This window comes from Canis lupus, chromosome 5 (assembly GCF_048164855.1).
Source record: "Canis lupus baileyi chromosome 5, mCanLup2.hap1, whole genome shotgun sequence".
NCBI lineage: Eukaryota > Metazoa > Chordata > Mammalia > Carnivora > Canidae > Canis > Canis lupus.
The window spans coordinates 69,240,777-69,253,882 of record NC_132842.1 but is presented as its reverse complement, the minus strand read 5'-3'; the positions used below and the strand labels follow the sequence as shown (position 1 = coordinate 69,253,882).

At 44.4% G+C, this 13,106-nt stretch overlaps 2 protein-coding genes across 21 annotated transcripts in view; one reads left to right on the top strand and one right to left on the bottom strand.

Annotated features, from left to right (window-relative positions):
- Positions 1-10,384, bottom strand: part of YARS1 (tyrosyl-tRNA synthetase 1) — a 31,137-nt gene extending 20,753 nt beyond the window's left edge. The window contains exons 1-4 of one of the 4 annotated variants that reach the window (XM_072827199.1): positions 10,152-10,291; positions 6,827-7,000; positions 6,451-6,597; positions 6,136-6,311 (exon numbers count right to left, since the gene is read on the bottom strand). In XM_072827199.1, the coding sequence (XP_072683300.1) occupies positions 6,136-6,311; positions 6,451-6,597; positions 6,827-6,844 (341 nt within the window). In that variant the 5' untranslated portion in view covers positions 6,845-7,000; positions 10,152-10,291. Of the gene's footprint in view, positions 1-6,135; positions 6,312-6,450; positions 6,598-6,826; positions 7,001-9,564; positions 9,818-10,151 lie in introns of those variants that run through there. The other 3 variants (XM_072827201.1, XM_072827200.1, XM_072827198.1) reach the window with 3 other exon arrangements.
- The window catches only part of S100PBP (S100P binding protein), a 53,165-nt gene that overhangs the window by 4,083 nt on the left and 35,976 nt on the right, over positions 1-13,106 (top strand). For 6 of the 17 annotated variants that reach the window (XR_012031557.1, XM_072827208.1, XM_072827220.1 and 3 more), the window contains exon 1: positions 10,496-10,654. The exons of 1 other annotated variant lie outside the window; for it this stretch is intronic. The gene's annotated coding sequence lies outside the window, so the exon portion shown is untranslated. Of the gene's footprint in view, positions 1-9,519; positions 9,607-9,916; positions 9,940-10,423; positions 10,449-10,495; positions 10,655-13,106 lie in introns of those variants that run through there. 10 more of the 17 variants (XM_072827217.1, XM_072827214.1, XM_072827211.1 and 7 more) reach the window with 6 other exon arrangements.

Genomic DNA, 13,106 nt, shown 5'->3' with positions numbered 1-13,106 from the left:
CTTCTGTGAAACGCCTATGTCTTTTTCTACTGGACTAATTTTTTTGACAGTTGAATTTGTAGTTTTTGACAAATACAGGATGTTAATATTTGCCAGTTATGTGTTTTAAATATTTTCTCCCTGTTGGTTGCTTGCCTTTTTACTTTATTTTACTTTTGATTTACTGAAGGTCTTAATTTCTTTTTTCTTTTTTAGATTTTATTTATTTATTCATGAGAGACACAGTGAGGCAGAGACACAGGCAGAGGGAGAAGCAGGCTCCATGCCAGCAGCCTGACGTGGGACTCGATCCCGGGTCTCCAGATCACACCCTGGGCTGAAGGCGGCGCTAAACTGCCGAGCCACCCAGGCTGCCCCTGAAAGTCTTAATTTTAATTTGAATTCATCAGTCTTTTCCTGTAGTTTGTGCTTTTGGTGTGTTTTGTTGAATTTTCCATGCCTTGAGATTAAAAGATAGCTTTGTGTATGTACGGTCTTTTAAATGTTTCATAGTTTGGCCTTTACAGTTAAATCTTTAATCCACTTAGAATGAAGGGATCATTTTTTTCCCATATGGATAACTAATGGTCTTTGCACCATATTTTCTTAAAAAGTTCATTCTTTCTCTGCTGATCTGTAATGCTGGCTCTGTCATAAATTAAATTTCCATATTTATGAGGATCTATTTCTGAATTTTCTAGTCTGTTTCAATGGTTAATGCTCTATCCCTATACTATATAAATGAGAAAGGATTTGCTTGCTATCTAGGATACATATAAGGAACTCAAAAAAAAAAAAAAAAGAAAGAAAGAAGAAAAATGGGCTACTTGCATAGATACTTCACAGACAAGGATACATAAATGACCAATAAAAACATGAAAATAATTTTTTTAGATAAATATTTTCAGGTAATTTACTCTTACACTTGAATGGTAGTTTAGGTGGGCATAATTGTTTTCCTTTAGAATTTTATTTTCTTTTTTCTGATTATTTTTTTTGTAAAGAATTTTTATTTATTTATGAGAGACACAGAGAGAGAGAGAGAGGCAGAGACACAGGCAGAGGGAGAAGCAGGCTCCATGCAGGGAGCTGGACGTGGGACTCGATCCCGGGTCTCCAGGATCACACTCCGGGCTTCAGGCGGCGCTAAACCGCTGCGCCAACCGGGGCTGCCCTATTTTTTCTTTTAAAGATTCTTTTTTTTTTTTTTTCTTTTAAAGATTCTATTTTTAGGACGCCTGGGTGGTTCAGTGGTTGAGTGTCTGCCTTGGGCTCAGGAAGTGATCCTCAGGTCCTGGGATCCAACCCCACTTCTCCTTCTGCCTATGTCTCTGCCTCTCTCTGTGTCTCTCATGAATAAATAAACAAATCTTTAAAAAAATAAATAAAGATTGTATTTTTAAGTAATCTCTACACCCAACATGGGGCTTGAGCCTGTATGACTGAGATCAAGAGACCAAGCCAGCCACGCATCCCTCCCTCAGAAGTTTAAAGGCTTTGCATCATCACCCTTTGGTTGTCAGTGTTCCTTTTCAGAAATGCAAAGCCATCTTGATTCCTGAAATTTTGTATGTGACTTCTTTTGTCCTTTTGGAACTTTGTAATACACTTTATTTATTGTTCCTAGTGTTGTGAAATTTCAAGATAGTGCACTTTAGCATGGGTTTATTTTCATCCATTGTGCCAGGCACTTGATGGGTCCCTTCACTCTGGAAACTCAAGTCATTTACTTGTTCTATAAATTATTTCATTGATGATTTCCTTCCCTGATTCTTTGTTCTCTTTTCTGGAACAATTATTATTCAAATATTGGACCTCCTGGCCTAGTACTCCAATTTTCTTTCTTTCTTTTTTTTTCCTACTATGTTCTGTGAGGCCATAGAAACCAAAGTTCAATCCCATATAATTCAATGAGGTCTCTTGAGGTGCTACTAGTCTTAGTGTTCTATTAATTATATCTTACAGATTATAAAATCCATTTTTTGCATTTTATTTATTTATTTTTTTAAGATTTCATTTATTTATTCATGAGAGACAGAGAGAGAGAGGCAGAGACATAGGTAGAGGGAGAAGCAGGCTCCATGCCGGGAGCCCAATGTGGGACTCCATCTCAGGATTCCAGGATCATGCCCTGAGGTGGAAGGCAGACGCTCAACCATGGAGCCATCCAGGCATCCCCCAAGATTTTATTTAATTTTTTAAAATTTTTAAAAAAGATTTTATTTATTTATTCATGAGTATACACAGAGAGAAGAGAGAGAGAGGCAGAGACACAGGCAGAGGGAGAAGCAGGCCCCACGCAGGGAGCCCAACGTGGGACTCGATCCAGGGTCTCCAGGATCACACCGTGGGCTGCAGGCGGCGCTAAACCGCTGAGCCACCGGGGCTGCCCTATTTTTTTAATTTTTAAAAAAGATTTTATTTATTCATTCATGAGAGACACAGAGAGAGAGAGAGAGAGAGAGAGAGGCAGAGACACAGGCAGAGGGAGAAGCAAGCCCCATGCAGGGAGCCCGATGCGGGACTCCATCCCAGGACTCCAAGATTATGCCCTGGGCCGAAGACAGGCACTAAACTGCTGAGCCATCTAAGGATACCCCCCCAAGATTGATTGATTGATTGATTGATTGATTGATTTAAAGATTTTATTTATTTATTCATGAGAGACACAGAGAGAGAGAGAGAGAGAGAGAGAGAGAGAGAGAGGCAGAGGGAGAAGCAGGCTCCATGCAGGGAGTCCAACGTGGGACTCCATCACAGGTCCCCAGGATCAGGCCCTGGGCTGAAGGCGGCGCTAAACCACTGAGCCACCCGGGCTGCCCCCCAAATTTTATTTTATTTATTTATTTATTTTTTATTTTTATTTTTTTCCAAAATTTTATTTTTAAGTAATCTTTACACTCAACGTGGGGCTCAAACTTAAATCCCTGAGATAAAAAAAAGTTGCATGCTCTACTGATTGAGCCAGCCATGCGCCTCTGAAATAAATACCTCTGTATTCCCACTTTTGTTTGGTTTCCAGCCACTGAGTATTCTTGACTAATTTATCAATTGACTGATTTGAAGCATTCAGAAAGTTTAAAAAATATTTTATCCAGCATTTTTAATTGTTTCCCATAGTAGGTCTGGTTAGAATACCCACTGTGCCAGACTGCTGGAAGCAAAAAGTTCTTATTTACATCTCAAATACTCTGACAGTTTTTTTGTCCATCTCTCTGGGTTGCATTCTGGGTGAATCTCTTAGTACTATCTCTCACATCTACAGTTTTATTTTCAACTTTGTTCAGTCTAGAGTTGATGCCATCTATCAGTTTGTGGGTTTTTTTGCTTTTTTGTTTTAAAGTTTATATTATTATTTATAATTGTGTTTTGTTTATAATGTCTACACCTAAGGTGGGGCTCGAACTCACAACCCTGAAATCAAGAGCCATGAGCTCTTCTGAGCCAGCCAGGTGCCCCTGTAGTGTTTTTTCGTTTGGTTTGGTTTGGCTTTAATGACTGAGTTTTACATTTCCGAGATTTGTAAACGATTCTTTTATTTCTATATATTCATGTTTCGTTTTTGCCTCTCTCTCTTCTATCATTTCTTTTTAAAACATGGATGCTATTGCTTGGCATGTTAGAACTTATGTCTTTTTGGTAATATCATGGATATAACACTCATGAATGGTGGGCAGCTTGGTTTAATTCTTGGTATGCATACAGCTGAGTCTCCACAGGCCAAAGCTTGATAAAAGTCCCTAATGACCCAAGCAGGTGACTAATAGTGCCCCCACTCCCTGGCTCTACTTTCCTTGAGGGGTAGGAATGGGAATGAGAAGAGGGTAAAAAAGCCCTACTTTATCCTCTGGCTTTAAGCAGTAAGCCTGGTTTGTCTCCACCACTGGCTTCCTGATTAGAGCCCAGCAAACCTGTAACTTCAGCCCAACTCACCAATTTGCATTTCAATTCTGTTTCTCTTACCACAGAGATGTTATGCTTGTCTTTTGAATCTGGGTAGGTCCTCTGTTTCTTTAATGTTTTTATCTATCATTGCTGTTGTTTAGAACAGAGGTAGTATATCAAAGTGTATACTTACAAAGCTATCTTCCTTTGAAGTCACTTTTGTATATATAAAAATATCAAGTCACTTTGAAGTAAGGTAGCTTTATGTATCCCATCTTCCCATACCCCAAATTCTGTTCAGTTCTGGGAGAATAAAAGCCTTCCCTGAATCATTTACTGTTATAATGCCAGTACCTAGAACAGAATCTGGCACATAGTAAAAACTCAGTAAGTGTTTGCATGACTCAATCCCTTACCTTCAGGTCTCTGTCTAATATCTTCTTATCATGGAGGTCTTCTCTAGCCACCCTATCTACATAGAAACCCCCCACTCCTCAAGAACTTTCTCTCCTCTGCCTGCCTGCTTTGTAGCACCTGTCACCATCTGACACAGTGTGTGTGTGTGTGTGTGTGTGTGTATACACACACATATATAAAGTAATTGATATATACATAGATAGATAGATAGATAGATAACTTTTCATGTTTCCTTTGGCCATATTCCTTTGATGAAATGTAAGCCCCATTATGATAGGGGTTTTTGTTTTCATTTATTTTTGTATACCCAGGACCTAGATGGTGCTTACCATCTAGTAAGTGCTCCGTAATATCTGTAGAACAAATGTAAAAATAAATGAAATTGCAGGCACTCTACTGAAGCTGTGGATTCAAACACCTGTTTATGTAAGAAAGTTATGTGCCTTATTTAAAACTCTAAATGTCCAACAGTGAGGAATGCTAAATAAAATTATGATCAGGGTGCCTGGGTGGCTCAGTTGGTTAATTGTCCGACTCATGGTATTGGCTCAGGTCATAGTCTCGGGGTTGTGGGATCAAGCACGCATCAGGTTCTGTGCTTAGTGCAGAGTCTGCTTGTCCCTCTCCCTCTGTACCTCTCCCAACCCACTCGCTTGTTCTCTCTCAAATAAATAAATAAAATCTTAAAAAACAAAAGATAGGGATCCCTGGGTGGCTCAGCGGTTTAGCACCTGCCTTTGGCCCGGGGTGCGATCCTGGAGTCCCGGGATCGAGTCCTGCATCGGGCTCCCTGCATGGAGCCTGCTTCTCCCTCTGCCTGTGTCTCTGCCTCTCTCTCTCTTTCTCTCCCTATCATAAATAAATAAATAAATAAATCTTAAAAAAACAAAAACAAAAACAAAAAACCAAAAGATAATTATGATCAATGAAGTTAAAAAAAAAATGAACTTGTAGGCAAGAGATCTGGGTTCACATCCTGGCTCTTCTGTTTACCGCAAGTACGAACCTGAGAAAGTTACATCTGAATCTGTTTCCTTATCTGTGAAATAGGACACACCAATGCTTACCTTAAAAAGTTGTTCTAAGGGTTTACGTGAAAAAGTGACCAGTAGTGATGCATGGCTTAACTGAGGTTTTAAAAGTCAAACAATGTGAAGACTATGAGGCAGCATGGAGGAATTATTTAGGAAATTACTGAAGTTAAAAAAATCAGAACACAAAATCGCATCTATGCTAATATTACAAATGTGAATAAAATTGATAAAGATATGAAGCAATAAATTGTTGGGGAGGTGAGAAACAAGTGAAATATTTTTCTTTCACATTTCTTATTTTTTTTATATATTCATTCATTCATTCATTCATGAGACACAGAGAGAGAAAGGCAGAGACACAGGCAGAGGCAGAACAGACTCCATGCAGGAAGCCCAATGTGGCACTTGATCCCAGGACTCCAGCATCATTCCCTGGGCCAAAGGTAGGCGCTAAACCACTGAGCCACCCAGAGATCCCACTTTCACATTTCTTTGATCATTATTTGCTGAGGCTGGAAGGAAGAAGGGAGCTGAATTGTTTATCATCTTTCTCCCATATGATGTGGGCTCTGCAAGGCCAAGGACTTTGTTTTGGTTACATTCTTATCTCTAGCAAAATGGATAGTACACAGGCATTTACTAGTCAGTACATTTTTGATGGATGACTTAAAAGGACAAAGAATATAAATTTTTTAATAGTTTTTAATTGGTAGGGCCAAAGCACTTCTAAATCCAAATTTAAGGAGTGCCTAAATTCCACAGACCTGTAATTAGTTAGGAGCATAAGAGTCACAAGGAGCGTGGATGATTTAGAACTTACTTGCTGAGCTGGTAATCAGTGCCTTTGATGAACTTGAGCTTTTCCAAGGGCACACCAATGCTTTCCAGCATTGCCTTGATCACATTCTCATAGTAGCTGGTTCGGAGTTCTAGAAGTTCCCATGGAGCTTTCATGTTATCCAAGTATGCATGAAGGTCCGCAAATAGAATCGTTACCTGGACATTAAGAGATAAGGCACCACCAAATGTAAATTTGTCCAAGTACCTCCGAACCCGCCTCTCTGCCCTGCCCTTGTTAAATCTCTTTTTTGGCCATTCCCCAAGGAATGCTTGTTTATAGAACATTATTTCTTACCTCACATCCTGCTTTCAGGAAGTCTGCAATCTTAGACATAGGCACGAAGTAAGCCACATGTGGCTTGCCTGTGGTTGCTGTTCCCCAGTAAACTTTAAGTTCCCGCTCTTTGAGTATCTCCTTCAGCTTCTCTTCCCCTAGAACCTCCTGTTGTGGAAGCAGAAGAGCTGGTTTAATGCTGGTGCCCCACCTTGCTCATCCTTTACCTTGTGACAAGGCAAACAAAGGCATGTGTCACTGAGGGTCTAAGGTCAGAGCCAGGAGGGAGGTCCAGCCATGTTCTCAGTGCTGAGGGAGAGCCAGCCTAAGTTGGTGCTGTTGCTAGTACCACTGCAGTGATATGCCACTGATGTTAGGGAATGGGACATGTCCCTACCTGCATCTTCCCCTCCATCCACTAGAACTCATGTTCCTTCCTTTCGAGCCAATTCTTGAAATAGCTGTCACTTCTTCTGGTCTTTATTCCTCATCTCCCACTCCAGTTGAATTCCATACAGCATCACACCACTGAAAATGCTCTGGCTAAGATCACAGATGACTCTCATTGTTGCTAAATTCAATGAAAATTTTTAATTTTTTAAAATTTTAAAAAAGATTTTATTTATTTATTCATGAGAGACAGAGAGAGAGAGGGGCAGAGACATAGGCAGAGGGATAAGCAGACTCCAATGCAGGGAGCCCGAAGTGGGACTCGATCGCCAGACCCTGGAATCACGCCCTGAGCCAAAGGCAGATGCCCAACCGCTGAGCCACCCAGCCATCCCTCAATGAAAATTTTTTAGTCCTCACTTTCTCACTCCATCCCTAAATACTCCCCTCTTTTGGTCCTTCATTTTTCTATTCTCTTAAGTTTTCCTCCTGTTTCTCTGGCTGCTGCTTCAGCGTCCTTTGCAGCTGTACTTCCTAATCATTAAATATTAGCAATCCTTGCAGCCCTCTCTCTTCTCTTTACATTCTCCCTAACTGATCCCTTTCACGTTGCTTCAATTATTACTTATAAGTTAGTAACTACCAAGTCTCCTGCTCACATCCATATATGGAACAATGTACTTGTTATCAACCCAGTTAATTCAAAATCAACTTGTTCGAAATTAACCTCCTGCTCTCACCTTCCCGCCTCACTCCCCACCCATCTTTTTCACTTACAGTTTCACCCAAGTGCAGTAAATGGTACTGTCATTTACCAAGTTGCCAAAGTTACCAAAGCTCCTACCTAAATCCTCCTCCTTCTCTCTGCCTCCATACCACCACCCTAGTCTAGGTCACTATCAGATCCCACCAGGACCTACTACTACCCACCTAATAGGACTCCTGTTATCTATTCTTGCTCCCTCCAGTCTATGTTCCAGAAGGCAGCCAGAGAGATCTCTAAAATGCAAAACTTGATTAACTCATTCACCTATTTAATACTTTAATGGTTTCCTTTTGCCAGAAGACAATATTGGAAAAATCCTAATAGCTCAGTATGCTGCTAATAAAAGAGATTTTAGTGATTCTTCAAGTGATAGTTTGGGGAGGCTGTTAGAAGCCATGAAAGGCAGAAACTGTTTTGCTGGATTGAATCATCTATTAGCAGGACTTGTTAAAATCTGTTTCGAGGCAGCTGGAGTCTGGATCCTGCACTTCCAAGCCCCTGACTATTTGGAACTTGGGGGAATTCTTGCCACTCAAGGAAAGGTCACATCACTTACCCTTTAAAACCTGAGTCAACACCATTAGCTTTTTGTATCTTTTGTCCCCAACCAGCATTATTTTTGTGGAAAGAGACTAGGATAAAGAATCTGGCTAAGAGGAAGCACGTAAAAATTACTCGTTAAGATCAAGTTATGAGTGGAAAGAACCCAAATGTCCACCAACTGATGAATGCAGAAACAAAATCTAATATATTCATATAATCATAAATATTTTTCAGCCGTAAGGAATAAAGTTTGGTAGATGTGACAGCATGGATGAAACTTGAAAACATGCTAAGTGAAAGAAATGAGACATAAAACCCACACATTACATGATTCTATTCATATGAAATGTTCAGAATAGGCAAATTAAAGACAGCAAGTAGATTAGTGTTCCCCTAGGGCTGCAGGGAGGGGGGAAATGGGCAGTGATTGTCAAATGGGTACAGGTTTTATTTTGGTGATGAAAATGTTCTGGAATCAGATAGTGGTGCTAACTGTACAATCTTGTGACTATACTAAAACCCACAGAAATGCACTTTCTTTTTCTTTTTTTTCTTAAGATTTAACCTATTTATTTGAGAGAGAGACAGCACGAGCATGAGAGAGCACAAGTGGTGGAGAGGGAGAAGCAGGGTGCCCATCAAGCAGGGAGCCTGATGCGGGGGGAGGGGGGGGGGCAATCTCAGGACGGTGGGATCACGACCTGAACCAAAGGCAGATGCTTAACCAACTGAGCCACCCAGGGACCCCAAAATGTACACTTTAAAGGGATGAATTTTTTAAAGGATTAAAAAAAAAAAAACCCAAGCTGTGGCCTAACCAACGTGTATATCACTGCTCTTAGAATAAACTTCACTTTTAAACACAGCCTGAAAGGCCCTCATGACCTGGTTCCTGCCTACTCCTTTTCAACAAACAAGTAAAACACATAGTATCAGATGGTGGTACTTCAGCAGACAAACAACAGTGAAAAAGACTATAGAGGAAATGAGACAGTTCTGGTGGCAGGGGGTTTGTTATTTAAATAAAGTCGTCATGGGATCCCTGGGTGGCGCAGCGGTTTGGCGCCTGCCTTTGGCCCAGGGCGCGATCCTGGAGACCCGGGATCGAATCCCACGTCGGGCTCCCGGTGCATGGAGCCTGCTTCTCCCTCTGCCTGTGTCTCTGCCTCTCTCTCTCTCTCTGTGACTATCATAAATAAATAAAAATTAAAAAAAAAAAAAAATAAATAAAGTCGTCAGGAAAGGCCTTCTCTATATTGTGACAATAGAGGCCAGAAAGAGGTAAGGAAAGGAGCAATATAAATATTTATTAATATTTGATCTGCACTTTGCTCACTCTACTCCAGCCCAATTAGCCTTCTCTCTGAACCAGTGTTCTTTCTCCGCTCTAGGTCTTGACTTGGCTTCCTTCTACCTAAAATGACCCCCCAACTCACTCTTCTTCAGGTTAACTTCTACTCCTGCAGTTCCCGGAGACGGTAAGAACAGATGTGGAGTGAAGTGATTTGCATCATCTAGGCGCAGTTTCGAGGTTACTTCCTCAGCCTTCCCTGACACTCCCTCCAGTCCTCGCCCCTAAATTCTTTCCAAAGCCCCACGGATAGTACTTTGCAGTACTTGTTTCAAAATGTAACCAAGTTTTCGAATTAGGGGGTCTTTCTTAACGTCCAGTTCCCTCCAGACAAGCCCTGGGAGGGCAGGGCTCTGACGTATCCCCAGTGCCATGCACCACGCCTGGCACATAATAGGGTGGGTGGGGTGGGAGTCCTGGATTCAAGGCTCGACCAACACAAGGTAACTGCACACAGGAGGTGAGCCCACTGTCATTTTTGTGCGACCGACATATCGCGGCTTGACTGGCTGACCGACCGACCAACCAGCAGCGAGGGCTGTAGCCTCTGGGCTGCCGCAGCGCGGAGTCCCCCGACCCTACACACTCAGGACCCGACAGTGAGGCTCAGGGTCACTGGACCTCGAGCCCCCAGTCCCCCCCAACAGCGTAGTTCCAACCCTGAGGCCCGACCTGCAGGTTCCGGGTGATAAGGTGCAGCTTCTCTTCAGGGCTCGGAGCGTCCCCCATGGCTCCGCCGCCCCTATCTCCCGCGCTTAGCCCGGCACCGCGCCGCTTCCTCGGTCGCCGCCGCCGCCGCGTGCCGGGAACTGTCACGCGGGCCGAGTTAGGTTGCATCAGCTGAACTCGTCGCTCGGCTTGCTCGGCCTGAACCCTTCGCCTAAGAGTGGCGAGGAGAGTCCGGAGCAACTGAGAGTCGAGCGGGTCGATGAGACGGGAAAGGGGCGGAGCCAGTAGGCAGGCGAGGCGGTACGGAGGGCGGGGTTGCGGCGCCTGCGCGGGGCACAACCCCCCGAGGGGCGGGGTGGTTTCCTGCCAATCACTGCCCGTTTGCCCGCCCCCTTGCGCTGGCCCGACAGCCTCGGGTGGGGGAGGTCGGGGAGGGGGCGATAAAATGGCGCAGGGGGCGGAGTGAGGCGCAGTCGTTCGCCCAGGCTTCGGCCCCGCTTCCGGAGGTGAAGAGCGGGAGGGATGAGGGGGTCTTCGTTCCCGGCTGGGAGGGGGATGGGGGCGCCTGTTGCTTCTCCAGGGGGCCGTACATGCCCGTCCACCCCGTTGAAGGGTTGGGAGGCCTTTGCCCTGCTGGGAGAGGGCTGGTTGTCGTTCCTCAGGTGATGGCGGCGGGAGGGGGAGTGTCCCTGCGCCCCACCTCCCGTCGGCGGGCGGTAGATGAGGAAGAGGAAGGCTGTGGGGTCACCTGCGAGGCAGGGACCTCCGCCAGTCTCCCTGCCCAGCGAGGGTGGAGGAGGAGGAGTGTGTCGGGGGTGCTGGCGGTGCCGCTGTCCCGGCCCCAAGGGGGGGCTGTTGCTGGGGAGAGGATCGCGGTCTTCCCGCCGCGGCTGGCGGGTGGGGGAGGGAGAGGATGACCCACCCCTGGGGCTGGCGGGGCCGCGGTCCCGCTGAGTTGTGGGTGTGAGTGACCACCCTCGGGGGGAGGGGTGCACCACGCAGGCCTGCTGAGGGGTCAGTTGGGCCCCTGCGGGGGGAGGGGCGGGAGCAAGCCCGCGCTTCTCCCGCCTTCCGCGGGGAGGCGGGAATTCTTGGTATTTTGGGGGGAGGGAGTAGGGAAGTGCGAAGGCCCAGCCCCGAGGGCGAAGCCGTTCTGAGGCCGTCGCATTGCTAGGGGAGAGCAGGGGGGAGCCCAAGCAGTATTCTACGGAGGGTGGACATGGGTTACCCTTACTCTTGGCTCTCAGGGCTGGAGGTGCCACCGGTTCCTGCCTGGGCCGGAGGGAAGGCGGCTGGCACCGCCGGGTTGACCCCCGGAGAGGGGAAAGATGTGATTGAATTGCCCACCTGCTGATCTCCAGTTTCTTGTGGATTTGTGAGAGGCTGCAAGCTTTAGCAATCCTGTCTAAATTATTTTTGAAACCTTTCCTTTTTAAAAAGAAACCTGTTGCTGCAGCTTAGTAGTATTTAGTTTCTGTGCCCCCGTGAGATGAGGGTCCTGGAATCCTTATCTAGTGAAATGCTCAGCTAAAGCAGAGATTTCCACCCCAGGTGGTTTTTCTGTCCTACAGTAGTATTTCCATTTCAAAGGAAGTTGCAGAATTCTTACAGATAATTCCAGTTCACTTTGATTTTGTTTAAATGTTATGCCCATTTTTATGGAGTGATAAAAGCCTAGTGAGTGAGTGTCTTTTGTGCTATGTGCCGCCTTACCTGTGGAGAAGGTTGGAAATCAAAGGCTTGGAAATAATCTTTGCCCTTGGCCATTCATATCAGATCTAGCTTGGTAATGGTCTTGGTTTTAGAACCTTGAAAGGAATATGGGATTGTATCTGGTGTTGCAATTTTAGTGGCCTGAATAAAATAAGACTTCGTGTTCTAAGGCAATAGGTTTTCTTAGGTAGGATAAAAATAGCAAGGGAACCAGTTTCTGAGGTTGCAGCTAGGTGGTTAGAGAACAGAGGGAGGGGGTGGTAAACTGAAGTGTGAAGAAGGGGGTGGACAGGTGAGAGAGATGTGGAAGGACAGAATAGGGTCACAGAAGGGATGGGGAGCAGAAGAATTAAGAGATAGACTTGGGAGATGGGAAAAATATTCCTCCCTTAAAGAGATCCTCATTTTAGGTGGAAGTTACAAAGCAAGTGCCAAGAAAGGCAGTTAACAGTAAAATGGTAGAGAAGTGCCGAGGCTGTCTTATGGAACTTCACTTTAGAACTTAATTTTATCTGAGATTTTTTCCCACCCTCTGGCAAATTCATTAAATATCAACTTTCATTAGTATATGGCTTTTAGGTTTAGAATACTTTTGTGAACATCCCCTCATTTGATTCTCATGATAATCTCTGTTTCAAGTTAACAGCGTATAATTATCCCCCATTTTTCAGATGAGTGTTCTCATCTGAATTGAGGTCCAGCGACTTTAAGTGACATGTGAGGTCTCTGAATTTTAGTTCAGTCCCTCTATACAGGATACTTCAGTAACTATTAGTTCAAAGGATTTGCCTGATATATTTTTATTTATTTATTTTTATTTTCTTAAAGATTTTATTTATTTATTCATGAGAGACACACAGAGAGAGGCAGAGACACAGGCAGAGGGAGAAGCAGGCTCCATGCAGGGAGCCGGACGCGGGACTGGATCCTGGGTCTCCAGGATCAGGCCCTGGGCTGAAGGAGGTGCTAAACCGCTGAGCCACCTGGACTGCCCCTGCCTGATACTTTAGATGTCCACACAGCCTGGCCTTTAATTCAGTGGCAATATGGTTGAATGCTTGGTTAAATTAGAAGAGATTAGAGTATACTATTTCTTAACAAGCAAGGAACTAGATTAGTATTCTTTCCTGCCATTGCTATGCTTCATTAAGACTTTAGAGGGCAGAGAGGTGATGCTGGTGGGGTGAAGTAGAAACTATAACCACTACTTACTGAGCTTTTCCATTGTGCTTGCAGTAATAAGTG